At 47.5% G+C, this 26,892-nt stretch overlaps 2 protein-coding genes across 2 annotated transcripts; both read right to left on the minus strand.

Moving 5' to 3' along the window:
• Positions 1 to 3,308: 3,308 nt before the first annotated feature.
• Positions 3,309 to 7,325, minus strand: LOC134994381 (zinc finger protein 268-like; the record flags this gene model as incomplete). Its single annotated transcript, XM_063950977.1, has 2 exons — positions 3,309 to 6,205; positions 6,290 to 7,325. Coding segments are annotated over 2 exons (2,061 nt in total), but the record flags the coding sequence as incomplete, so codon positions are not given.
• Positions 7,326 to 7,461: 136 nt separating this feature from the next.
• Positions 7,462 to 26,524, minus strand: LOC134994379 (oocyte zinc finger protein XlCOF29-like). The gene is made up of 4 exons (XM_063950976.1): positions 26,267 to 26,524; positions 24,481 to 24,559; positions 24,264 to 24,361; positions 7,462 to 7,563 (listed from the first exon to the last, which is right to left on the minus strand). The coding sequence occupies exons 1-4, from the start codon at positions 26,522 to 26,524 to the stop codon at positions 7,462 to 7,464; spliced, it is 537 nt and encodes a 178-aa protein (XP_063807046.1).
• Between the last annotated feature and the right edge of the window lie 368 nt (positions 26,525 to 26,892).

Below are 26,892 nucleotides of genomic sequence, written 5' to 3' on the forward strand. Positions count from 1 at the left end.
TACGTTAGTCTTAATCCAACGTCCAGTTTCAGTTGTACAATTTCAGCGTTGATTACGTTCAGTAACGCCTCGATTGTTTCATAAAAACCGGGTTTAATGCACAAACTCGCGACTCTCGCCACCGGCTGGTCCGCCGTTCCATCCCATGATAATTGCAGTCTACAATCTTGTAAATCCAATGTATTCCACGTATGCGGGTATTGTATCTCAGTAAGTGCCACTTCCCATTCGCCATTTAAGTCTATCGGTTTAGCCAACTTTGTCGTATAGTTAGAAATCTTATTTTGCGGGAAGGTAACAGCCGATGCGTTGCTGGGTAAGGTTATGTAGAACGATTTGTCATCCATCGCTCGTCTTGTTAGATACTGATGATCTTTATATGTCTTTTATCACCGATGCTGCGACCCAACTGTTAAATTTTGCGGGGTAACCGCGCCACTTGACTAACGCGTATTTACGGCCTCTGACCATCTTATTTTTTAAAATCTTTTCCACTTTGTAAACTCTGTTATAGTTTTTTGGTATGCTTTGAAGCTCTTCGGGGTAAAAACTACCTGTTATAACTTCACCGTACAGATCTGCCAACTTATAAAGCGGTTTAATCCCTTTAGTGTTCACACTATGTACAACAAAAATCTCCTCAGAAAAGCTCTGTTCGTAACCTTTCTGAAATATGTCCTTATATTTAGAAATACGGACGTGGTCACCGATTCCTAAACAAACTGGGGCTTTCTTACTTCTAAAGTAATCACCGTAGGTCGTTTTGAAGACACTCAACGCGTTAGAGTCATTCACATCGTTTGGAGCGCACTTAATCGTTCTATGGTATGTGTTATTATAGCTGCGTATGAAGTCTTGTAAAACGTCTATATATCTGTAGGTATTCTTTGCCGTGAAATAGCGCCACATGCGTGTTTTTAAAGTCCTATTGAAACGCTCTATAACAGCCGCTTTCACATCGTTATTGGTCGTGAAATGTTTTATACCGGATTTTTCTAACACCTTTTTTAGGCGTCTGTTTAGAAACTCTTTACCATTATCGGTTTGTAGCTTCATCGGCACATCACCGCGCTGGAATATTTTTTCAAAAGCATTAGCGACTGTTGCTGCATTCTTAGCGGTCAGACTTTCACCCCAAACCCTCTTACTGAATATATCGATGATTGTTAATATGTATTTAACGCCATCGTTGTATTTTGACAAATCTATCAGCGAGACCAAATCGCATTGCCACTGTTGGTTTATACCCGATACACAAATCATGTTCCTTTTATAGTTTTTTCTTGCTGGCTTGTGCAGCGTGTAGGCGTCTTGTTCTTGTAACCACTTTCTTACGTCGGATCTTTTAAATTTATTTTTAACCGACCCATAATATTTATCAATACCGCTAAAACTACCTGGTTTTAACACTGTGTAATATGCATCTTTCATCCGCCTGATTTGACGCGCCGCGTTGCGTGACATACTGCGACTGGTGTTGCGCGACACTCTGCGACTGGTGTTACGCGACAATTTTTAATACGTTTTAATATCGAACACTATAAATTTATATTAATTTTATATTAAGCGATATAAAACACTATCATTTAATATTAAAAGGGGGCGGGTCCTAGGGCAAGGGGGCGTTAACAACTGTCAAGTTTGACAGAAAGGTTGACTTTATCTACTAATGCGTCATCCACCGTTGTGAAGGAGGTTAACTCACGAATTTAGCCTTATCAGCGGATACCGCCGAGATTAACTGAAGAGAGGCCACACCAAACAGCTGTATACCTCCCACCAGCATCTCCCGGAGACCTCCTCCGCATTTTTCCGGTCACACCACCTACTGTCACGTGGCATACTGCTGTAATGTTATAAGGAAAAATAAACATAGGCAAGCCCTACCCACTCTGGGCAGGATAATTCTATCGGATGCTTACCCGACTACCACACTCCCTCAAGTGCATACATTGCAAATAAGGTCAAAGTATAGAAATAAAATTTCACTTAGCTGCCTGTGTATGATCCTTTGCGACCGGGCTCTGCGTCGACCAGGAGTTGACTGTCATAGATTTCTCTCCGCGTTGTGAAGAGATTAATATTCGGACTCCTTGAGAGCATCGAAACCAACTCGTCCCGGCCAATCTAGAGCTTAATCAACAGAGCGACCAGCCCATGAGAATACCATTATTTCAGCGTTCATGTATATAGATCATGTAATACACAATATAACACATATATCGTAATCATGCATATATAAAGTCATATCTACACATAAATACATATAGACATAACCTATAAGCAAGTGGATTGCCCAGACCGTCAGGTCCCTAGTGACAGTAATGTGTTGTGAATGTGTATGACCATGTACTGACGTGCCCCCGATGTGGATCTACCAGGAACTTTACGGCCGACAGAAACTGAGGAAATGTCGACAGCCCGGAATAGTAAGCGGCAGAATAATCACAATCTTGGAAACCCCAAGGGGACTGAGGGAAGCATACCTCTACAATTGTAATAACACTCCCCCTACTTATATATAAACAAAATATATAAATACCAATACAGGCACCAGGCAATAACAGCTTGTTAATTCTTTTAGCCAGGCATTACCGTTGATGCCGACAGGGCATCGACCGACCGCCGTGTCTCCCCTAGTGTGTTTATTTATTTTTTTAAGCACACAAAAGTAACCTGTCAATACTTCGTTGTTTGAATCAAGTACCGGCAAGCGTCGGCGAAACCGACAGTTATCCCCACAGGCGCCTTTGACAAAGCCCTCACACCTGTCGACACACGTCGACTAACCAATAGTGGGTAAATAAAACAGTGTATTTATGTATTACAACAAGGATTCTGCGTCCATTATCAATCCTAATGCTGTATGACACCTATACAGCATTAAAACACTCTGTGTCCCCCTTCCTTCTTAGTATACAGCAAGTCCCGGTGGGGAACTTTGGAAAATGGCGCTGACCCCTCTGTGAGGTCTAAGCTCCGCCCCTTCCCGGCGCACTTAAGCCCGCTCGACAAAAAAATAATAATATATATATATATATATATATATATATAACCCTATATTGAGCCGGGGGACCCTATACACAGGGAGATTACACCTCTGGGAGGGCAACACAGTCCAAACATTGCATTCCCCACTGTTTGTTCTTGGCGGGGACAGCAGGGGAAAATGGCGCTGACTCAGTGTGTGAGGCTAAGCTCCGCCCCTCTCGGCGCGCTATAGCCCCCCTGGATCTGAAAACCAAATAGGCCGAGTACTAAATATAGGGTATATATATATATATATATATATATATATACTCAGCACCATGCTGCTCAGGGCGCTCCCCTGCGCGCCGTGCACCCCAGATAACGTTCGGGAAGCGGGAGTTCCGGCGCATCACGCACCTGCCGCTCTCAGGTGGGTCCCCGTGTGCGGCGCCCGGGAGCTCTAACTATCTATGCTGCCCCGGGCGCCACCACCTCCCGGCGCTCTGTACCCCATGGCGGCCGACGGGGTCTGTATATGGAGCCCCCGGCAGCGAGAGTAAGAACTGTTAAAACTGACTTGCGGCCCAGGGCGCTCCCCCCCGCGTGCCCTGCACCCGTATAAGCGGTGGCGGGGAAATAATTAAAGTATACTGGCGGGGGATGAACCACGGTGCCTCGGCAACCTAAATGCTTTTTTTTTTTTGCCAGTTGTTCACATTAAGCAGACCAGTAACATGCGCCCAGGGCGCTCCCCCCCCCAGCGCCCTGCACCCTGTGAGTGCCGTTGGTGTGTGGGAGCATGAAGAGCAGCACTACCACTGTACTTCCATTACTGAAGTCTTCTGCCGTCTGAAGTCTTCTTTTCTTCCAATACTCACCCGACTTCTTTCTTCTGGCTTCTGTGAGGGGATGGACGGCGTGGCTCCGGGAACAAGCATCTAGGCGCACCAAGTGATCGAACCCTCTGGAGCTAATGGTGTCCAGTAGCCGAGAAGCAGAGCCTTGAAACTCACAGAAGTAGGTCCTGCTTCTCTCCCCTCAGTCCCACGCTGCAGGGAGCCTGTAGCCAGCAGGTCTCCCTGAAAATAAAAAACCTAACATATAGTCTTTCAGAGAAACTCAGTAGAGCTCCCCTAGTGTATGACCCATCACTCCTGGGCACAAAGTCTAACTGAGGTCTGGAGGAGGGGCATAGAGGGAGGAGCCAGTTCACACCCAGTTTAAGTCTTTACAGTGTGCCCAAGCTCCTGCGGATGCGTCTATACCCCATGGTCCTTTTGGAATCCCCAGCATCCTCTAGGACGTATGAGAAATAGAGGTACATTAATGAAAAGCGTGAGTAACAGTCATCAGTCTGCTTGTGAAGGTCTCTAGAGTGCAGGCCTCTTGGACTGTGCAAGGCAGTGAGTTCCATGGTCAGGGCTGCAAAACTAAAAGTTCAACCCATAAATGAATGACAGGAGATTCTTGGTACTGCTGGTAACAGTCCTTCATCTGTAGAAGCCAGCAAGCAGGGCAGTAAGGAGGCAGAAGCGGCTTCTAGTACCTTGGACCATGTAATGTTGGGCTGGGAAGGTCAGTTAGCCAATAATTAAATAGATTTGTCATCTTACAGGCAGCCGGTGAAGGGAGTAGAGAATGGGTGTTATGTGGCAGGAACGGGCTGGTTAGGTAACAGCTTGGCTGCTGCATTCTGTACTAGCTGCAAGCTCTGTAATTCTTTTGCTGGGAGACCCAGGTAGATGGCATTGCAGTAGTCTATGAACTTCTGAGGGAATCAAGTGCTTGATTCTGGCTATGGTCCACAGATGGAAGAATGAGGATTTGTATGTGGCAGATACCTGATGTCTGTGTCAGCTACATACCAGGACAACACAAAGATTCAGCACATGTTTAGTATTTTCAATTCTGTACACCAAAGCATAAATCCAGATGGTTGGTAAAGTCTTGTCCTTTGTTGGTGAGCTTCTATTATGTTTCACAAAGACTGAGTCACAGCCAACTGGCATCATCCACCCATGGCGCTCAGCTAGACAACCATTTAGGATTGGTATTAGGTTCTCAGTACATGGAGCAAAAAGCAGGTCATCTGCATAGCAGTGGTAGACCAGGCCATGACGTCTGATTATATCACCCAGTGGTAGCATGTATATTGCATAAAGCATAGGAGATAAGGTTGATCCTTGAGGAACATTGCATGACAGTGATAATTATACTCCAGAAGATGTAAATGGTTCCGTATTTGGGTAATGTCTAATATGTTCAACAAGAGCGGATTTATTTCTCTCACAGCATGAAAATGGCTTTTCACCTGTGTGACTCCTCTGATGTGTAACAAGATTTGATTTATATGCAAAACATTTCCCACACACAGAACAGGAATACGGCTTCTCACCTGTGTGACTTCTCTGATGTCTAACAAGAATTGATTTCCGTGCAAAACATTTCCCACACTCAGAACAGAAGTATGGCTTCTCACCTGTGTGACTTCTCTGATGTCTAACAAGAGCTGATTTATGTGTAAAACATTTCCCACACTCATAACATGAAAATGGCCTCTCACCTGTGTGACTTCTCTGATGTGCAACAAGAGCTGATTTCCGTGGAAAACATTTCCTACACTCAGAACAGGAAAATGGCTTCTCACCTGTGTGACTACTCTGATGTGTAACAAGAACTGATTTCTGTGTAAAACATTTCCCACACTCAGAACAGGAATACGGCTTCTCACCTGTGTGACTTCTATGATGTTTAACAAGATCTGATTTCCGTGCAAAACATTTCCCACACTCAGAACATGGAAATGGCTTCTCACCTGTGTGAGTATGCTGATGAATAACAAAATGTGATTTGAATGCAAAACATTTCCCACACTCAGAACAGGAAAACGGCTTCTCACCTGTGTGACTTCTCTGATGTGTAACAAGATCTGATTTCCGTGCAAAACATTTCCTACACTCAGAACAGGAATACGGCTTCTCATCTGTGTGAGTATGCTGATGAATATCAAAATGTGATTTGAATGCAAAACATTTCCCACACTCAGAACAGGAATACGGCTTCTCACCTGTGTGACTTCTCTGATGTCTAACAAGAACTGATTTAAATGCGAAACATTTCCCACACTCAGAACAGGAAAACGGCTTCTCACCTGAGTGACTTCTCTGATGTGTAACAAGAACTGATTTAAATGCGAAACATTTCCCACACTCAGAACAGGAAAACGGCTTCTCACCTGAGTGATTTCTCTGATGTGCAAAAAGAGCTGATTTCCGTGGAAAACATTTCCTACACTCAGGACAGGAAAATGGCTTCTCACCTGTGTGACTACTCTGATGTGTAACAAGAGCTGATTTCTGTGTAAAACATTTCCCACACTCAGAACAGGAAAACGGCTTCTCACCTGTGTGACTTCTCTGATGTGTAACAAGATCTGATTTAAATGCAAAACATTTCCCACACTCAGAACAGGAAAACGGCTTCTCACCTGAGTGACTTCTCTGATGTGCAACAAGAGCTGATTTCCGTGGAAAACATTTCCTACACTCAGAACAGGAAAATGGCTTCTCACCTGTGTGACTACTCTGATGTGTAACAAGAGCTGATTTCTGTGTAAAACATTTCCCACACTCAGAACAGGAATACGGCTTCTCACCTGTGTGACTTCTCTGATGTCTAACAAGAACTGATTTAAATGCAAAACATTTCCCACACTCAGAACAGGAAAACGGCTTCTCACCTGAGTGACTTCTCTGATGTGTAACAAGAACTGATTTAAATGCGAAACATTTCCCACACTCAGAACAGGAAAACGGCTTCTCACCTGAGTGACTTCTCTGATGTGCAACAAGAGCTGATTTCCGTGGAAAACATTTCCTACACTCAGAACAGGAAAATGGCTTCTCACCTGTGTGACTACTCTGATGTGTAACAAGAGCTGATTTCTGTGTAAAACATTTCCCACACTCAGAACAGGAAAACGACTTCTCACCTGTGTGACTTCTCTGATGTGTAACAAGATCTGATTTAAATGCGAAACATTTCCCACACTCAGAACAGGAAAACGGCTTCTCACCTGAGTGACTTCTCTGATGTGCAACAAGAGCTGATTTCCGTGGAAAACATTTCCTACACTCAGAACAGGAAAATGGCTTCTCACCTGTGTGACTACTCTGATGTGTAACAAGAGCTGATTTCTGTGTAAAACATTTCCCACACTCAGAACAGGAATACGGCTTCTCACCTGTGTGACTTCTCTGATGTTTAACAAGATCTGATTTCCGTGCAAAACATTTCCCACACTCAGAACATGGAAATGGCTTCTCACCTGTGTGAGTATGCTGATGAATAACAAAATGTGATTTGAATGCAAAACATTTCCCACACTCAGAACAGGAAAACGGCTTCTCACCTGAGTGACTTCTCTGATGTGCAACAAGATCTGATTTCCGTGCAAAACATTTCCTACACTCAGAACAGGAATACGGCTTCTCATCTGTGTGAGTTTTTTTGATGAATATCAAAATGTGATTTGAATGCAAAACATTTCCCACACTCAGAACAGGAATACGGCTTCTCACCTGTGTGACTTCTCTGATGTCTAACAAGAACTGATTTAAATGCGAAACATTTCCCACACTCAGAACAGGAAAACAGCTTCTCACCTGAGTGACTTCTCTGATGTGTAACAAGAACTGATTTAAATGCGAAACATTTCCCACACTCAGAACAGGAAAACGGCTTCTCACCTGAGTGACTTCTCTGATGTGCAACAAGAGCTGATTTCCGTGGAAAACATTTCCTACACTCAGAACAGGAAAACGGCTTCTCACCTGTGTGACTTCTCTGATGTGTAACAAGAACTGATTTAAATGCAAAACATTTCCCACACTCAGAACAGGAAAACAGCTTCTCACCTGAGTGACTTCTCTGATGTGTAGCAAGATTTGAGTTGCATGCAAAACATTTCCCACATTCAGAACATATCAGTGGCCTCTCACCTGCCTTAGCTGGATGATGGGTAATAAGCTTTGTGTTCTGTGTAAAACATTTGGCATCTACAGAACAGGGAAACTCTGTATCTACTGTCAGAGCTGTAACAGATGCACCAATATCAGAGTGATCAGGAGAACATTCCCCAGGATCAGGGGGATCAGCTGATAGAGCTGGATGTATAATTGGGGTAATGGGGTTATCTCCTGGAGAATCCTGTCTACTGTCATTAACTTTTATGTCACAATCCGGGGATACCATTAGATGTCCTTCTGAGATATTTCTGCTTGTGTGTCCATCTGCTGGAAATAAAATACATTATGGAAATATAAAATGAGTAGACAAGACCCAGGGTGTTACAGGATACAATATATAATTCTATAACTGACATGTTTTACCTGTAATCATTGCTTTTATGTGTATAAAAAAAAAAAAGATAGGATGCTTAGACTGGAGCTTGATCAACACTGAACGCTCATGTGGGATTACTAGAGGCGACATGGACGCTCATGTGGGATTACTAGAGGTGACACTGATGCTCGTGTGGGATTACTAGAGGCGACATGGACGCTCATGTGGGATTCCTAGAGGTGACATGGACGCTCATGTGGGATTACTAGAGGTGACACTGATGCTCATGTGGGATTACTAGAGGTGACATGGACGCTCATGTGGGATTACTGGAGGTGACACTGATGCTCATGGGGGATTACTAGAGGTGACATGGACGCTCATGTGGGATTACAAGAGGTGACACGGACAATCATGTGGGATTACTGGAGGAGACATGGACGCTCATGTGGGATTACTAGAGGTTACATGGACGCTCATGTGGGATTACTAGAGGTGACATGGACGCTCGTGTGGGATTACTGGAGGAGACATGGACGCTCGTGTGGGATTACAGGAGGAGACATGGACGCTCGTGTGGGATTACTAGAGGTGACATGGACGCTCGTGTGGGATTACTAGAGGTGACATGGACGCTCATGTGGGATTACTAGAGGTGACATGGACGCTCGTGTGGGATTACTGGAGGAGACATGGACGCTCGTGTGGGATTACTAGAGGTGACATGGACGCTCGTGTGGGATTACTAGAGGTGACATGGACGCTCATGTGGGATTACTAGAGGTGACATGGACGCTCGTGTGGGATTACTAGAGGTGACATGGACGCTCATGTGGTACTACTAGAGGTGACATGGACGCTCGTGTGGGATTACTGGAGGAGACATGGACGCTCGTGTGGGATTACTAGAGGTGACATGGTTGTAATAATAAAACACCAAAGAAGAGAAAATGCTGTCCTGCTTGCGCACTAATAAATAATAGGATTTTAATACCTGCCGGTAAAACCTTTTCTCTGAGTCCGTAGAGGATGCTGGGGTCCTCAATAGAACCATGGGGTATAGACAGGATCCGCAGGAGAAATGGACACTTTAAGACTTTAATAAGGGCGTGAACTGGCTCCTCCCTCTATGCCCCTCCTCCAGACCTCAGTTATAGGAACTGTGCCGAGGGAGACGGACATTAGGTTGGTTTATATGAAAAGAAGAAACCACCTTCGGCAGAAACTGTTGACGAGTTCTCAACTCTGCTCTATCTTCATGGAAGATCAAATAAGGGCTCTTGTGAGACTAGGCCGCCAATTCGGACACCCGCCGTGCAGATGCCAAGGCCAATAAAATTACCACTTTCCAAGTGAGGAATTTCAAATCCACCTTTTGAAAAAGGTTCAAACCAGTGAGATTGAAGGAACTGTAACATCACGTTAAGGTCCCAAGGTGCCACAGGAGGCACAAAAGGAGGTTGGATGTGTAACACCCCTTTTGCAAACGTTTGCACCTCAGGAAGTGAGGCCAATTGTTTCTGAAAGAAAACTGACAATGCAGAAATCTGTACTTTAATGGATCCTAATTTAAGGCCCGCATCCACTCCAGCTTGTAAAAAGTGGAGAAAACGTCCAAGTTAAAAAATATCCGCAGGAGCCTTCTTGGACTCGCACCAGGAAATATATTTCCTCCAAATGTGGTGATAGTGTTTTGCAGTAACATCCTTTCTAGCCTGAATAAGAGTGGGAATGACTTCACTGGGAATACCCTTCTGGGCTAGAATCTGGCGTTCAACCGTCATGCCATCAAACGTAGCCGCAGTAAATCTTGATACTGACACGGCCCCTGCTGTAACAGGTCCTCTCGTAGAGGAAGCAGCCAGGGATTTCCTATGCGTAAATCCTGAAGATCGGGATACCAAGCCCTCCTTGGCCAATCTGGAACAATGAGGATCGTCGGAACCTTTCTTCTTCTTATAATTTTTAACACTCTCGGAATGAGAGGAAGTGGAGGGAACACATACCGACTGAAACACCCACGGTGTCACCAGAACGTCCACCGCTATGGCTTGAGGGTCCCTAATTTTGGAGTTTCTTGTTGAGACGAGACGCCATCATCTCTACTTGGGGAGTACCCCAGCGACTTGTCACTTCTGTGAAGACTTCTGGATGAAGTCCCCACTCTCCTGGATGGAGATCGTGTCTGCTGAGGAAGTCTGCTTTCCAGTTGTCCACTCCTGGAATAAAGATAGCTGACAGAGCGCTTAGATGTTTCTCCACCCAGCGGAGAATCCTTGTGGCTTCTGCCATTGCTGCTCTGCTTTTTGTTCCGCCCTGGCTGTTGATGTAAGTTACTGCTGTTACATTCTCCGACTGGATGAGGACGGGTCGACTTTGAAGAAGGCGTTCCGTTTGTAGAAGGCCGTTGTAAATCGCCCTTAATTCCAGAACGTTTATGTGGAGACAAGTCTCCTGACTTGACCATCTTCCTTGCACCCCAACCCCGGGGACTTGCATCCGTGGTCACTAGAATCCAATCCTGAATACCGAACCTGCGTCCCTCGATGAGGTGAGAACTGTGCAGCCACCACAGCAGTGATATTCTTGTCTTTGAGGACAGGACTATCGTCCGTTGCATGTGTAGGTGGGAACCGGACCACTTGTCCAACAGGTCCCACTGGAATACTCTTGCATGGAATCTGCCAAACTGAATGGCCTCGTAGGGCGCCACCATCTTTCCCAGCAAGCGAGTGCATTGATGTATTGACACTCTGGTTGGTTTTAAGATTTGTTCCCGAGCTTTTTCTTCCGGAAGAAAAACTCTCTGTAGTTCTGTGTCCAGATTCATCCCCAGAAACGACAGGCGGGTCGTAGGGATCAACTGAGATTTCAGCAGGTTGAGGAGCCAGCCATGTTGTTGCAACACCTTCAGGGACAGTGCAATGTTCTGTAACAACTTGTCCCTGCATCTGGCTTTCATCAGGAGATCGTCCAAGTATGAGATAATCATGACACCTTGCATGCGAAGAAGAATCATCATCTCCGCCATCACTTCGGTGAAAATCCTCGGAGCCATGGACAGCCCAAACGGCAACGTCTGAAATTGGTAATGACAATCCTGAACCGCAAAGCGCAGGAAGACCTGATGAGGAGGATAAATGGGAACATGTAGGTAGGCATCCTTTATGTCTAAGGAGACCATAAAGTCCCCTTACTCCAGACTGGAGATCACTGCTCTGAGAGACTCCATCTTGAATTTGAATTTCTGCAGAAAGAAATTTAGGTCTTTAAGGTTGAGGATCGGTCTGACCGAGCCGTCCGGCTTCGGAACCACGAATAAGCTGGAATAAAAGCCTTGTCCCTGTTGCGCAGGGGAACCGTGATAATGACCTGGTTCTGACACAATTTTTGTATTGCGTCGCACACTACCTCTCTGCCGGTCAGAGAAGCTGGCAAGGCTGATTTTAAAAATCGGCAAGGGGGAACGTCTTAAAATTCTAGTTTGTACCCTTCTGACACAATTTTTAAAATCCAAGGTTCTAGGCCCGAGCAAACCCAGACCTGGCTGAAGAGCTTGAGACGTGCCCCAACCGGCCAGGACTCCCGCAGGGAAACCCCAGCATCATGCAGTGGACTTGGCAGAAGCCGGGGAGGACTTCTGTTCTTGGGAGGCAGAGAAGCCTGGGTTTCTTTTACCTCTTTCCCTGCATCTAGCAGCAAGGAAGGCAGAGCATCTTCCTCTTCGGTATCTATTGGGCCGAAAGGACTGCATTTGATGATGCGTTTTCTTATGTTTTGGGGGAACATAAGGTAAAAATTACGATTTTCCAGCAGTAGCTGTAGAGACTGGGTCTGTAACCGGTAGGTATTAAAAATAAGATTTTACTCACCGGTAAATCTATTTCTCGTAGTCCGTAGTGGATGCTGGGACTCCGTAAGGACCATGGGGATTAGCGGCTCCGCAGGAGACTGGGCACAAACTAAAGAAAGCTTTAGGACTAACTGGTGTGCACTGGCTCCTCCCACTATGACCCTCCTCCAGACCCCAGTTAGGATACTGTGCCCGGAAGAGCTGACACAATTTAGGAAGGATTTTGAATTCCGGGTAAGACTCATACCAGCCACACCAATCACACCGTACAACTCGTGATACTATACCCAGTTAACAGTATGATAACATCGAAGCCTCTCAACAGATGGCTTCTCAACAATAACCCGTTAGTTTAACAATAACTATATACAAGTATTGCAGACAATCCGCACTTGGGATGGGCGCCCAGCATCCACTACGGACTACGAGAAATAGATTTACCGGTGAGTAAAATCTTATTTTCTCTGACGTCCTAAGTGGATGCTGGGACTCCGTAAGGACCATGGGGATTATACCAAAGCTCCCAAACGGGCGGGAGAGTGCGGATGACTCTGCAGCACCGAATGAGCGAACTCTAGGTCCTCCTCAGCCAGGGTGTCAAACTTGTAGAATCTTGCAAACGTATTTGACCCCAACCAAGTAGCTGCTCGGCAAAGTTGCAAAGCCGAGACCCCTCGGGCAGCCGCCCAAGAAGAGCCCACCTTCCTCGTGGAATGGGCTTTTACAGATTTAGGATGCGGCAGTCCAGCCGCAGAATGCGCAAGCTGAATTGTGTTACATATCCAGCGAGCAATAGTCTGCTTCGAAGCAGGAGCACCCAGCTTGTTGGGTGCATACAGGATAAATAGCGAGTCAGTTTTCCTGACTCCAGCCGTCCTGGAAACATATATTTTCAAGGCCCTGACTACGTCCAGTAACTTGGAGTCCTCCAAGTCCCTAGTAGCCGCAGGCACCACAATAAGTTGGTTCATGTGAAACGCAGATACCACCTTAGGGAGAAACTGGGGACGAGTCCTCAATTCTGCCCTATCCATATGGAAAATCAGATAAGGGCTTTTACACGACAAAGCCGCCAATTCTGACACACGCCTGGCCGAGGCAAGGCCAACAGCATGACCACTTTCCACGTGAGATATTTCAAATCCACGGTCTTAAGTGGCTCGAACCTATGTGACTTCAGAAAACTCAACACCACGTTGAGATCCCAAGGTGCCACAGGGGGCACAAAAGGGGGCTGAATATGTAGTACTCCCTTAGCAAAAGTCTGAACTTCAGGCAGTGAAGCCAGTTCTTTCTGGAAGAAAATCGACAGAGCCGAAATTTGGACCTTAATGGAACCCAATTTTAGGCCCATAGTCACCCCTGACTGTAAGAAGTGCAGGAATCGACCCAGGTGAAATTCCTCCGTTGGGGCCTTCCTGGCCTCACACCAAGCCACATATTTTCGCCATATGCGGTGATAATGTTTTACTGTAACATCCTTCCTAGCTTTAATCAGCGTAGGAATGACTTCCTCCGGAATGCCCTTTTTCCTTTAGGATCCGGTGTTCAAACGCCATGCCGTCAAATGCAGCCGCGGTAAGTCTTGGAACAGACAGGGCCCTGCTGCAGCAGGTCCTGTCTGAGCGGCAGAGGCCAAGGGTCCTCTGATATCATCTCTTGCAGTTCTGGGTACCAAGCTCTTCTTGGCCAATCCGGAACCACGAGTATAGTTCTTACTCCTCTCCTTCATATTATTCTCAGTACCTTTGGTATGAGAGGAAGAGGAGGGAACACATAAACCGACTGGTACACCCACGGTGTCACTAGAGCATCCACAGCTATCGCCTGAGGGTCCCTTGACCTGGCGCAATATCTTTTTAGCTTTTTGTTGAGGCGGTAAAGCCATCATGTCCACCTGTGGCCTTTACCAACGATTTACAATCATTTGGAAGACTTCTGGATGAAGTCCCCACTCTCCCGGGTGGAGGTCGTGCCTGCTGAGGAAGTCTGCTTCCCAGTTGTCCACTCCCGGAATGAACACTGCTGACAGTGCTAACACGTGATTTTCCGCCCAACGGAGAATCCTTGTGGCTTCTGCCATCGCCATCCTGCTTCTCGTGCCGCCCTGTCGGTTTACATGGGCGACCGCCGTGATGTTGTCTGACTGAATCAGTACCGGCTGGTCCTGAAGCAGGGGTCTTGCTTGACTTAGGGCATTGTAGATGGCCCTTAGTTCCAGGATATTTATGTGTAGGGAAGTCTCCTGACTTGACCACAGCCCTTGGAAGTTTTTTCCCTGTGTGACTGCCCCCCAGCCTCGAAGGGTGGCATCCGTGGTCACCAGGATCCAGTCCTGTATGCCGAATCTGCGGCCCTCTAGAAGATGAGCACTCTGCAGCCACCACAGCAGAGACACCCTGGTCCTTGGAGACAGGGTTATCAACTGATGCATCTGAAGATGCGATCCGGACCACTTGTCCAACAGGTCCCACTGAAAAGTTCTTGCATGGAACCTGCCGAATGGAATTGCTTCGTAGGAAGCTACCATCTTTCCCAGGACTCGCGTGCAGTGATGCACCGACACCTGTCTTGGTTTCAGGAGGCCTCTGACTAGAGATGACAGCTTCTTGGCTTTCTCCTCCGGGAGAAACACTTTTTTCTGGTCCGTGTCCAGAACCATCCCCAGGAACAGTAGACGTGTCGTAGGTACCAGCTGTGACTTTGGAATATTGAGAATCCAACCGTGCTGTTGTAGCACTTCCTGAGATAGTGCTACCCCGATCAACAACTGCTCCCTGGACCTCGCCCTTATCAGGAGATCGTCCAAGTACGGGATAATTAAAACTCCCTTTTTTCGAAGGAGTATCATCATTTCGGCCATTACCTTGGTAAATACCCTCGGTGCCGTGGACCGACCGAACGGCAACGTCTGGAATTGGTAATGACAATCCTGTACCACAAATCTGAGGTACTCCTGGTGAGGATGGTAAATGGGGACATGCAGGTAAGCATCCTTGATGTCCAGTGATACCATGTAATCCCCCTCTTCCAGGCTTGCAATAACCGCCCTGAGCGATTCCATCTTGAACTTGAATTTTTTTATATATGTGTTCAAGGATTTCAAATTTAAAATGGGTCTCACCAAACCGTCCGGTTTTGGTACCACAAACATTGTGGAATAGTAACCCCGTCCTTGTTGAAGGAGGGGCACCTTGACTATCACCTGCTGGGAATACAGCTTGTGTATTGCCTCTAACACAGCCTCCCTGTCTGAGGGAGTTGTTGGTAAGGCAGATTTTAAGAAACGTCGGGGGGGAGACGTCTCGAATTCCAGCTTGTACCCCAGAGATACTACTTGAAAGATCCAGGGATCCACCTGTGAGCGAGCCCACTGATCGCTGAAGTTTCTGAGACGGGCCCCCACCGCACCTGGCTCCGCCTGTGGAGCCCCAGCGTCATGCGGCGGACATGGCGGAAGCGGGGGAGGACTTTTGCTCTTGGGAACTGTATGTTGCAGCTTTTTCCCCCTACCTCTGCCTTTGGGCAGAAAGGACGCGCCCTTAACCCGCTTGCCCTTATGGGGCCAAAAGGACTGTACCTGATAATACGGTGCTTTCTTTGGCTGTGAGGGAACCTGGGGTAAAAATGCTGATTTCCCAGCTGTCGCTGTGGAAACTAGGTCAGAGAGACCATCCCCGAACAACTCCTCACCCTTGTAAGGCAAAACTTCCATGTGCCTTTTTGAATCTGCATCACCTGTCAGATGCACATAATGTGCCCCCAGTATAGTGTCAGTTACACATAATGACCCCAGTAGTGCAGTGCCAGATACACATAATGCCTCTGAGTATAGTGCCAGATACACATATGCCCCCACAGTGCCAGATACACATGCCCCCACCAAGCCAGACACTCGTATGCACCTATAATGCCAGACACTCGTGTGCCCCCACAGTGCCGGACACTCAAATGCCCCCACAGGGCTGGACACTCAAATGCCCCCACAGTGCCAGATACACGTATGCCCCCACAGTGCCAGATACACGTATGCCCCCACAGTGTCAGACACACGTATGCCCCCACAGTGCCAGAAACACATATGCCCCCACAGTGCCAGACACACATATGCCCCCATGGTGATTTTACTAATAAAGGCAGCACTTTTAGGTAGATTCACTTTTAAAGGCAACAGCTATCTCCCCAAGCCCGTGTAGTTCCTCAACAGCAGAGATGCCCATTAATGATCAAAGAATGCAGCAGCAGCAGCCACTGTAATTGGCGCCGGGGTCCAGCACCACACCCCCCAGCAGCCGCTGCTGCATGCCGTGATCATTACTGGGCATCCCTGGTGGTGAGGAACTACACGGGTGGGGGGATAGCTGCTGCCTCTAAAAGTGAATCTATCTACTGCCCGCGGGTGGCACCTCTGGACTGCGCCCCTCCTCGTCTGGCGCCCCTGGCGAGTGCCATCCTGGCCAATAGGAAGATACACCCCTGCACCTGTCCACTGCTGGGTCCATAAACCCATCCTGGCAGAAATGGACATTGCACTTATTTTAGATGCCAGCCGGCAAATATCCCCCTGTGCATCTCTCATGTATAAGACTGCGTCTTTTATATGCTCTACGGTTAGCAATATAGTGTCCCTGTCTAAGGTATCAATATTTTCCGACAGGGAATCTGACCATGCAGCTGCAGCACTGCACATCCATGCTGACGCAATCACTGGTCGCAATATAATACCTGAGTGTGTATATACAGACTTCAGGATCGCCTCCTGCTTCCTATCAGCAGGCTCCTTTAGGGCGGCCGTATCCGGAGACGGTAGTGCCACCTTTTTTGACAAGCGTGTGAGCGCTTTATCCACCCTAGGGGGTGTTTTCCAACGTGACCTATGCTCTGGCGGGAAAGGGTACGTCATTAGTAACCTTTTAGAAATTACCAATTTTTTATAAGGCGAAGCCCACGCTTCTTCACACACTTCATTTAATTCCTCAGATGAGGGAAAAAATAAGAATTTACTTACCGATAATTCTATTTCTCGTAGTCCGTAGTGGATGCTGGGGACTCCGTCAGGACCATGGGGATTAGCGGCTCCGCAGGAGACAGGGCACAAAAATAAAAGCTTTAGGACTAGGTGGTGTGCACTGGCTCCTCCCCATATGACCCTCCTCCAAGCCTCAGTTAGGATACTGTGCCCGGACGAGCGTACACAATAAGGAAGGATTTTGAATCCCGGGTAAGACTCATACCAGCCACACCAATCACACTGTACAACCTGTGATCTGAACCCAGTTAACAGCATGATAACAGAGGAGCCTCTGAAAAGATGGCTCACAACAATAACAACCCGAATTTTGTAACAATAACTATGTACAAGTATTGCAGACAATCCGCACTTGGGATGGGCGCCCAGCATCCACTACGGACTACGAGAAATAGAATTATCGGTAAGTAAATTCTTATTTTCTCTGACGTCCTAAGTGGATGCTGGGGACTCCGTCAGGACCATGGGGATTATACCAAAGCTCCCAAACGGGCGGGAGAGTGCGGATGACTCTGCAGCACCGAATGAGAGAACTCCAGGTCCTCCTCAGCCAGGGTATCAAATTTGTAGAATTTTGCAAACGTGTTTACCCCTGACCAAGTAGCAGCTCGGCAAAGTTGTAAAGCCGAGACCCCTCGGGCAGCCGCCCAAGATGAGCCCACCTTCCTTGTGGAATGGGCATTCACAGATTTTGGCTGTGGCAGGCCTGCCACAGAATGTGCAAGCTGAATTGTACTACAAATCCAACGCGCAATCGTCTGCTTAGAAGCAGGAGCACCCAGCTTGTTGGGTGCATACAGGATAAACAGCGAGTCAGTTTTCCTGACTCCAGCCATCCTGGAAACATATATTTTCAGGGCCCTGACAACGTCCAGTAACTTGGAGTCCTCCAAGTCCCTAGTAGCCGCAGGCACCACAATAAGTTGGTTCAGGTGAAACGCTGACACCACCTTAGGGAGAAACTGGGGACGGGTCCGCAGTTCTGCCCTGTCCGAATGGAAAATCAGATATGGGCTTTTGTAAGATAAAGCCGCCAATTCTGACACTCGCCTGGCCGAGGCCAGGGCCAACAGCATGGTCACTTTCCATGTGAGATATTTTAAATCCACCGATTTGAGCGGTTCAAACCAATGTGATTTGAGGAATCCCAGAACTACATTGAGATCCCACGGTGCCACTGGAGGCACAAAGGGGGGCTGTATATGCAGTACTCCCTTGACAAACGTCTGGACTTCAGGAACTGAAGCCAATTCTTTCTGGAAGAAAATTGACAGGGACGAAATTTGAACCTTAATGGACCCCAATTTGAGGCCCATAGATACTCCTGTTTGCAGGAAATGCAGGAATCGACCCAGTTGAAATTCCTCCGTCGGGGCCCTCCTGGCCTCACACCACGCAACATATTTTCGCCAAATACGGTGATAATGTTGTGCGGTAACCTCCTTCCTGGCTTTGATCAGGGTAGGGATGACTTCCTCCGGAATGCCTTTTTCCTTCAGGATCCGGCGTTCAATCGCCATGCCGTCAAACGCAGCCGCGGTAAGTCTTGGAACAGACAGGGTCCTTGCTGAAGCAGGTCCCTTCTTAGTGGCAGAGGCCATGGGTCCTCTGTGAGCATCTCTTGAAGTTCCGGGTACCAAGTCCTTCTTGGTCAATCCAGAGCCACGAGTATAGTTCTTACTCCTCTCCGTCTTATAATTCTCAGTACCTTGGGTATGAGAGGCAGAGGAGGGAACACATACACTGACTGGAACACCCAAGGTGTTACCAGAGCGTCCACAGCTATTGCCTGAGGGTCCCTTGACCTGGCGCAATACCTGTCTAGTTTTTTGTTGAGGCGGGACGCCATCATGTCCACCTTTGGTTTTTCCCAACGGTTCACAAACATGTGGAAGACTTCCGGATGAAGTCCCCACTCTCCCGGGTGGAGGTCGTGCCTGCTGAGGAAGTCTGCTTCCCAGTTGTCCACTCCCGGAATGACTACTGCTGACAGTGCTATCACATGATTTTCCGCCCAGCGAAGAATCCTTGCAGCTTCCGCCATTGTCCTCCTGCTTCTTGTGCCGCCCTGTCTGTTTATGTGGGCGACTGCCGTGATGTTGTCCGACTGGATCAACACCGGCTGACCTTGAAGCAGAGGACTTGCTAGGCTTAGAGCATTGTAAATTGCCCTTAGCTCCAGTATATTTATGTGAAATGAAGTCTCTAGGCTTGACCACACTCCCTGGAAATTTCTTCCCTGTGTGACTGCTCCCCAGCCTCGAAGGCTGGCATCCGTGGTCACCAGGACCCAGTCCTGAATGCCAAATCTGCGGCCCTCTAGAAGATGAACACTCTGCAACCACCACAGAAGAGACACCCTTGTCCTTGGAGACAGGGTTATACGCTGATGCATCTGAAAATGCGATCCGGATCATTTGTCCAGCAGATCCCACTGAAAAGTTCTTGAGTGGAATCTGCCGAATGGAATCGCTTCGTAAGAAGCCACCATTTTTCCCAGTACCCTTGTGCATTGATGCACTGACACTTGGCCTGGTTTTAGGAGGTTCCTGACTAGCTCGGATAACTCCCTGGCTTTCTCCTCCGGGAGAAACACTTTTTTCTGGACTGTGTCCAGAATCATCCCTAGGAACAGCAGACGTGTCGTCGGACTCAGCTGCGATTTTGGAATATTTAGAATCCACCCGTGCTGTCGTAGTACTACTTGAGATAGTGCTACTCCGACCTCTAACTGTTCTCTGGACCTTGCCCTTATCAGGAGATCGTCCAAGTAAGGGATAATTAAGACGCCTTTTCTTTGAAGAAGAATCATAATTTCGGCCATTACCTTGGTAAAGACCCGGGGTGCCGTGGACAATCCAAACGGCAGCGTTTGACACTGATAGTGACAGTTCTGTACCACGAACCTGATGTACCCTTGGTGAGAAGGGCAAATTGGGACATGGAGGTAAGCATCCTTGATGTCCAGAGACACCATATAGTCCCCTTATTCCAGGTTCGCTATCACTGCTCTGAGTGACTCCATTTTGAATTTGAACCTTTGTATGTAAGTTTTCAAGAACTTTAGATTTAGAATAGGTCTCACCGAGCCGTCCGGCTTCGGTACCACAAACAGTGTGGAATAATACCCCTTTCCCTGTTGTAGGAGGGGTACTTTGATTATCACCTGCTGGGAATACAGCTTGTGAATGGCTTCCAATACCGCCTCCCTGTCGGAGGGAGACGTTGGTAAAGCAGACTTCAGGAACCGGCGAGGGGGAGATGTCTCGAATTCCAATCTGTACCCCTGAGATACTACCTGCAGGATCCAGGGGTCCACTTGCGAGTGAGCCCACTGCGCGCTGAAACTCTTGAGACGACCCCCCACCGTACCTGAGTCCGCTTGTAAGGCCCCAGCGTCATGCTGAGGATTTGGCAGAAGCGGGGGAGGGCTTCTGTTCCTGGTAAGAGGCTGCCTGCTGCAGTCTTTTCCCCCTTCCTCTACCCCGGGGCAGATATGAGTGGCCTTTTGCCCGCTTGCCCTTATGGGGACGAAAGGACTGAGGTTGAAAAGACGGTGTCTTTTTCTGCTGAGAGGTGACCTGGGGTAAAAAGGTGGATTTCCCAGCTGTTGCCGTGGCCACCAGGTCCGATAGACCGACCCCAAATAACTCCTCTCCTTTATACGGCAATACTTCCATGTGCCGTTTGGAATCCGCATCACCTGACCATTGTCGTGTCCATAAACTTCTTCTGGCAGAAATGGACAGCGCACTTACTCTTGATGCCAGAGTGCAAATATCCCTCTGTGCATCTCGCATATATAGAAATGCATCTTTTAAATGCTCTATAGTCAATAATATATTGTCCCTGTCCAGGGTATCAATATTTTCAGTCAGGGACTCCGACCAAGCCACCCCAGCACTGCACATCCAGGCTGAGGCGATTGCTGGTCGCAGTATAACACCAGTATGTGTGTATATACTTTTCAGGATATTTTCCAGCTTTCTATCAGCTGGTTCCTTGAGGGCGGCCGTATCAGGAGACGGTAACGCCACTTGTTTTGATAAGCGTGTGAGCGCTTTATCTACCCTAGGGGGCGTTTCCCAGCGCGCCCTAACCTCTGGCGGGAAAGGGTATAATGCCAATAATTTTTTAGAAATTAGCAGTTTTTTATCGGGGGAAACCCACGCTTCATCACACACCTCATTTAATTCATCTGATTCAGGAAAAACTACAGGTAGTTTTTTCACACCCTACATAATACCCCTTTTTGTGGTACTTGTAGTATCAGAAATACTCAAAACCTCCTTCATTGCCGTGATCATGTAACGTGTGGCCCTACTGGAAAATACGTTTGTTTCTTCACCGTCGACACTGAAGTCAGTGTCCGTGTCTGTGTTGACCGACTGAGGTAACGGGCGCTTTAGAGACCCTGACGGTGTTTGAGACGCCTGAACAGGCACTAATTGATTTGCCGGCTGTCTCATGTCGTCAACAGTCTTTTGCAAAGTGCTGACGCTATCACGTAATTCCTTAAATAAGACCATCCAGTCAGGTGTCGACTCCCTAAGGGGTGACATCACTATTACCGGCAATTGCTCCGCCTCCACACCATTTTCCTCCTCATACATGTCGACACACACGTACCGACACACAGCACACACACAGGGAATGCTCTGATAGAGGACAGGACCCCACTAGCCCTTTGGGGAGACAGAGGGAGAGTTTGCCAGCACTCACCAGAGCGCTATAATATGTATAGGGACAACCTTATATAAGTGTTTCTCCCTTATAGCTGCTATGTAGTTTATATATGCCAAATTAGTGCCCCCCCCTCTCTTTTTTACCCTGTTTCTGTAGTGCAGGACTGCAGGGGAGAGTCAGGGAGACGTCCTTCCAGCGGAGCTGTGAGGGAAAATGGCGCTTGTGTGCTGAGGAGATAGGCTCCGCCCCCTTCTCGGCGGCCTTTTCTCCCGCTTTTTACAGAAAAACTGGCAGGAGTTAAATACATCCATATAGCCCAGGAGCTATATGTGATGTATATTTTGCCAAAAAAAGTGTTTATATTGCGTCTCAGGGCGCCCCCCCCCCCCAGCACCCTCAGTGACCGGAGTGTGAAGTGTGCTGAGAGCAATGACGCACAGCTGCAGTGCTGTGCGCTACCTTTACTGAAGATAGGACTTCTTCTGCCGCTGATTTCTGGACCTCTTCTGTCTTCTGGCTCTGTAAGGGGGCCGGCGGCGCGGCTCCGGGACCCATCCATGGCTGGGCCTGTGATCGATCCCTCTGGAGCTAATGTCCAGTAGCCTAAGAAGCCCAATCCACTCTGCACGCAGGTGAGTTCGCTTCTTCTCCCCTTAGTCCCTCGATGCAGTGAGCCTGTTGCCAGCAGGACTCACTGAAAATAAAAAAACCTAAGTCTAAACTTTTACTCTAAGCAGCTCAGGAGAGCCACCAAGATTGCACCCTTCTCGGCCGGGCACAAAATTCTAACTGAGGCTTGGAGGAGGGTCATAGGGGGAGGAGCAAGTGCACACCAGCTAGTCTTAAAGCTTTTACTTTTTGTGCCGTGTCTCCTGCGGAGCCGCTATTCCCTTGGTCCTTACGGAGTCCCAGCATCCACTTAGGACGTCAGAGAAAAGTGTTTATTACTCACCTGTGCTGATATCTGTAGGGATCTCCTCCTCCTTACACTGCTGATCACCCCTCACATACGTCTCTTCTTCTCCCTCTATATCTTCTGTCTTTATATCAGTCACATACGTCTCTTCTTCTCCCTCTATATCTTCTGTCTTTATATCAGTCACATACGTCTCTTCTTCTCCCTCTGTATCTTCTGCCTTTGTATCAGTCACATACGTCTCTTCTTCTTCCTCTAGATCTTCTGCCTTAATATCAGTCACATACATCTCTTCTTCTCCCTCTATATCTTCTGCCTTTATATCAGTCACATACGTCTCTTCTTTTCCCTCTATATCTTCTGCCTTTATAACAGTCACATACGTCTCTTCTTCTACCTCTGTATCTTCTGTCTTTATATCAGTCACATACGTCTCTTCTTCTCCCTCTATATCTTCTGCCTGTATATCAGTCACATACGTCTCTTCTTCTCCCTCTATATCTTCTGCCTTTATATCATTCACATATGTCTCTTCTTCTCCCTCTATATCTTCTGCCTTTATATCAGTCACATACGTCTCTTCTTCTCCCTCTATATCTTCTGCCTTCATATCAGTCACATACGTCTCTTCTTCTCCCTCTATATCTTCTGCCTTTATATCAGTCTCATATGTCTCTTCTTCTCCCTCTGTATCTTCTACCTTTATATCAGTCACATACGTCTCTTCTTCTCCCTCTGTATCTTCTGCCTTTATATCAGTCACATACGCCTCTTCTTCTCCCTCTATATCTTCTGCCTTTATATCAGTCACATACGTCTCTTCTTCTCCCGCTATATCTTCTGCCTTTATATCAGTCACATACGTCTCTTCTTCTCCCTCTATATCTTCTGCCTTTATATCAGTCACATACGTCTCTTCTTCTCCCTCTATATCTTCTGCCTTTATATCAGTCACATACGTCTCTTCTTCTCTCTCTATATCTTCTGCCTTTATATCAGTCACATACGTCTCTTCTTCTCCCTCTATATCTTCTGCCTTTATATCAGACACATACGTCTCTTCTTCTTCCTCTATATCTTCTGCCTTTATATCAGTCACATACGTCTCTTCTTCTTCCTCTATATCTTCTGCCTTTATATCAGTCACATACGTCTCTTCTTCTCCCTCTATATCTTCTGCCTTTATATCAGTCACATACGTCTCTTCTTCTCCCTCTATATCTTCTGCCTTTATATCAGTCACATACGTCTCTTCTTCTACCTCTGTACCTTCTGTTTTAATATCAGACAGACGTTGTGCCTAAAAAACAAACAAACAAACAAACAAACACTCTAATGACATTTGCATACAGTCAGATTAAACTGAGGTGAAACAATATAATATCAGTGTATAAGACACAGCTCCTCTACAGATCATGTAGTTACAGTCACTTTGGTGTATGGGTGAGACCCTAAATCCCACCTACCTGATCCTCCTGTGGGATCCTGTGATTCTCCTCTGTACAATCCTGGGAATACAGAGGACGGGGACATCTCTCTGGGGTATCTCTGTTACTGGGCCCATCTGTAGGAGACACACAGTGACTGAGTACAGTGTATATAAGTGATTATCAGATGATGTGTGTATATAGGGGGCCCCCATACCTGCTCTCCCCTGTACAATACATGACAGTCTCCTCTTACCCAGTGATGTGAGGGGCCAGTGATTCTCCATCATCACGTCCTTGTACTGACCTCTGCGTTCCTCTATATACTCCCCCTCCTGCATGGAGACATAGACAGTGACAACCTGACACCTTATAGACACCTGACACACACAGTGATACAGTCATCACCCACACACGTCCCCCGGTGTTACTGTATAATGTCTCATTCCCAGCAGTCACCTCTCCAGTCATCACCCAGACACGTCCCCTGGTGTTACTGTATAATGTCCCATTCCCAGCAGTCACCTCTCCAGTCATCACCCGGACACATCCCCTGGTGTTACTGTATAATGCCCCATTCCCAGCAGTCACCTCTCCAGCCATCACCCAGACACATCCCCTGGTGTTACTGTATAATGCCCCATTCCCAGCAGTCACCTCTCCAGCCATCACCCAGACACATCCCCTGGTGTTACTGTATAATGTCCCATTCCCAGCAGTGACCTCTCCAGTCATCACCCAGACACATCCCCTGGTGATACTGTATAATGCCCCATTCCCAGCAGTCACCTCTCCAGTCATCACCCAGACACATCCCCTGGTGTTACTGTATAATGCCCCATTCCCAGCAGTCACCTCTCCAGCCATCACCCATACACATCCCCTGGTGTTACTGTATAATGTCCCATTCCCGGCAGTCACCTCTCCAGTCATCACCCAGACACATCCCCTGGTGTTACTGTATAATGTCCTATTCCCAGCAGTCCCCTCTCCAGTCATCACCCAGACACATCCCCTGGTGTTACTGTATAATGTCCCATTCCCAGCAGTCACCTCTCCAATCATCAACCAGACACGTCCCCCGGTGTTACTGTATAATGTCCCATTCCCAGCAGTCACCTCTCCAATCATCAACCAGACACGTCCCCCGGTGTTACTGTATAATGTCCCATTCCCAGCAGTCACCTCTCCAGTTATCACCCAGACACATCCCCTGTGTTACTGTATAATGCCCCATTCCCAGCAGCCACCTCTCCAGTCATCACCCGGACACATCCCCTGGTGTTACTGTATAATGCCCCATTCCCAGCAGTCACCTCTCCAGTCATCACCCGGACACATCCCCTGGTGTTACTGTATAATGCCCCATTCCCAGCAGTCACCTCTCCAGTCATCACCCAGACATATCCCCTGGTGTTACTGTATAATGCCCCATTCCCAGCAGTCACCTCTCCAGTCATAACCCAGACACATCCCCTGGTGTTACTGTATAATGCCCCATTCCCAGCAGTCACCTCTCCAGTCATCACCCAGACACATCCCTTGGTGTTTCTGTATAATGTGCAATTCCCAACAGGCACCTCTCCAGTTATCACCCAGACACATTCCCCGATGTTACTGTATAATGTCCCATTCCCAGCAGTCACGTCTCCAGTCAACGCCCAGACATGTCCCCTGGTGTTACTGTATAATATCCAATTCCAAGAAGTCACCTCTCCAGTCATCAACCAGACATGTCCCTTGGTGTTACTGTATAATGTTCCATTCCCAGCAGTCACCTCTCCAGTCAACGCCCAGACACGTCCCCTGGTGTTACTGTATAATGCCCCATTACCAGCAGTTACCTTTCCAGTCATCACCCAGACACACCCCCTGGTGTTACTGTATAATGTTCCATACCCAGCAGTCACCTCTCCAGTCATCACCCAGACACGTGCCCTGGCGTTACTGTGTAATGCCCCATTCCCGGCAGTCACCTCTCTAGTCATCACCCAGACACATGCCCTGGTGTTACTGTATAATGTCCCATTCCCAGCATTCACCTCTCCAGTCAGCAGCTGAATGATCTTGTTGGTGAGTTCCAGGATCTTCTGGTCACTGTGTCTCTCATGTATCAGTGAGTGAGGTGGAGGCACCGTAATGGGGCTCTGGGTTCTGCTTAGTCCTTCTGACAAACAGGGACGGCTGCTGGGTGTCTCACACTCATTGAATGTCTTCTTCACTACTGTGCAATCCTGCAAAATGGGGAAGGCATCAATATCACTATAAATACTGCCAGATCCCCTCACCTCCCCAGTCATGTCCCTGTATTATCACTATAGATATAAGTGATGTCACAGTGACACTCCCAGATCCCCTCACCTCCCCAGTCATGTACCTGTATTATCACTATAGATATAAGTGATGTCACTGTGATGCTCCCGCATCCCCTCACCTCCCCAGGCATGTCCCTGTATTACTATAGATATAAGTGATGTCACTGTGACGCTCCCAGATCCCCTCACCGCCCCAGTCATGTCCCCGTATTATTACTATAGATATAAGTGATGTCACTGTGACACTCCCAGATCCCCTCACCTCCCCAGTCATGTCCCTGTATTATTACTATAGCTATAAGTGTAGCTCCCTAGTATGATGCTATGATTTGTATGAGTGTAATAAATGAAAT

Source organism: Pseudophryne corroboree, unplaced genomic scaffold, assembly GCF_028390025.1.
Source record: "Pseudophryne corroboree isolate aPseCor3 unplaced genomic scaffold, aPseCor3.hap2 scaffold_1305, whole genome shotgun sequence".
Lineage (NCBI taxonomy): Eukaryota > Metazoa > Chordata > Amphibia > Anura > Myobatrachidae > Pseudophryne > Pseudophryne corroboree.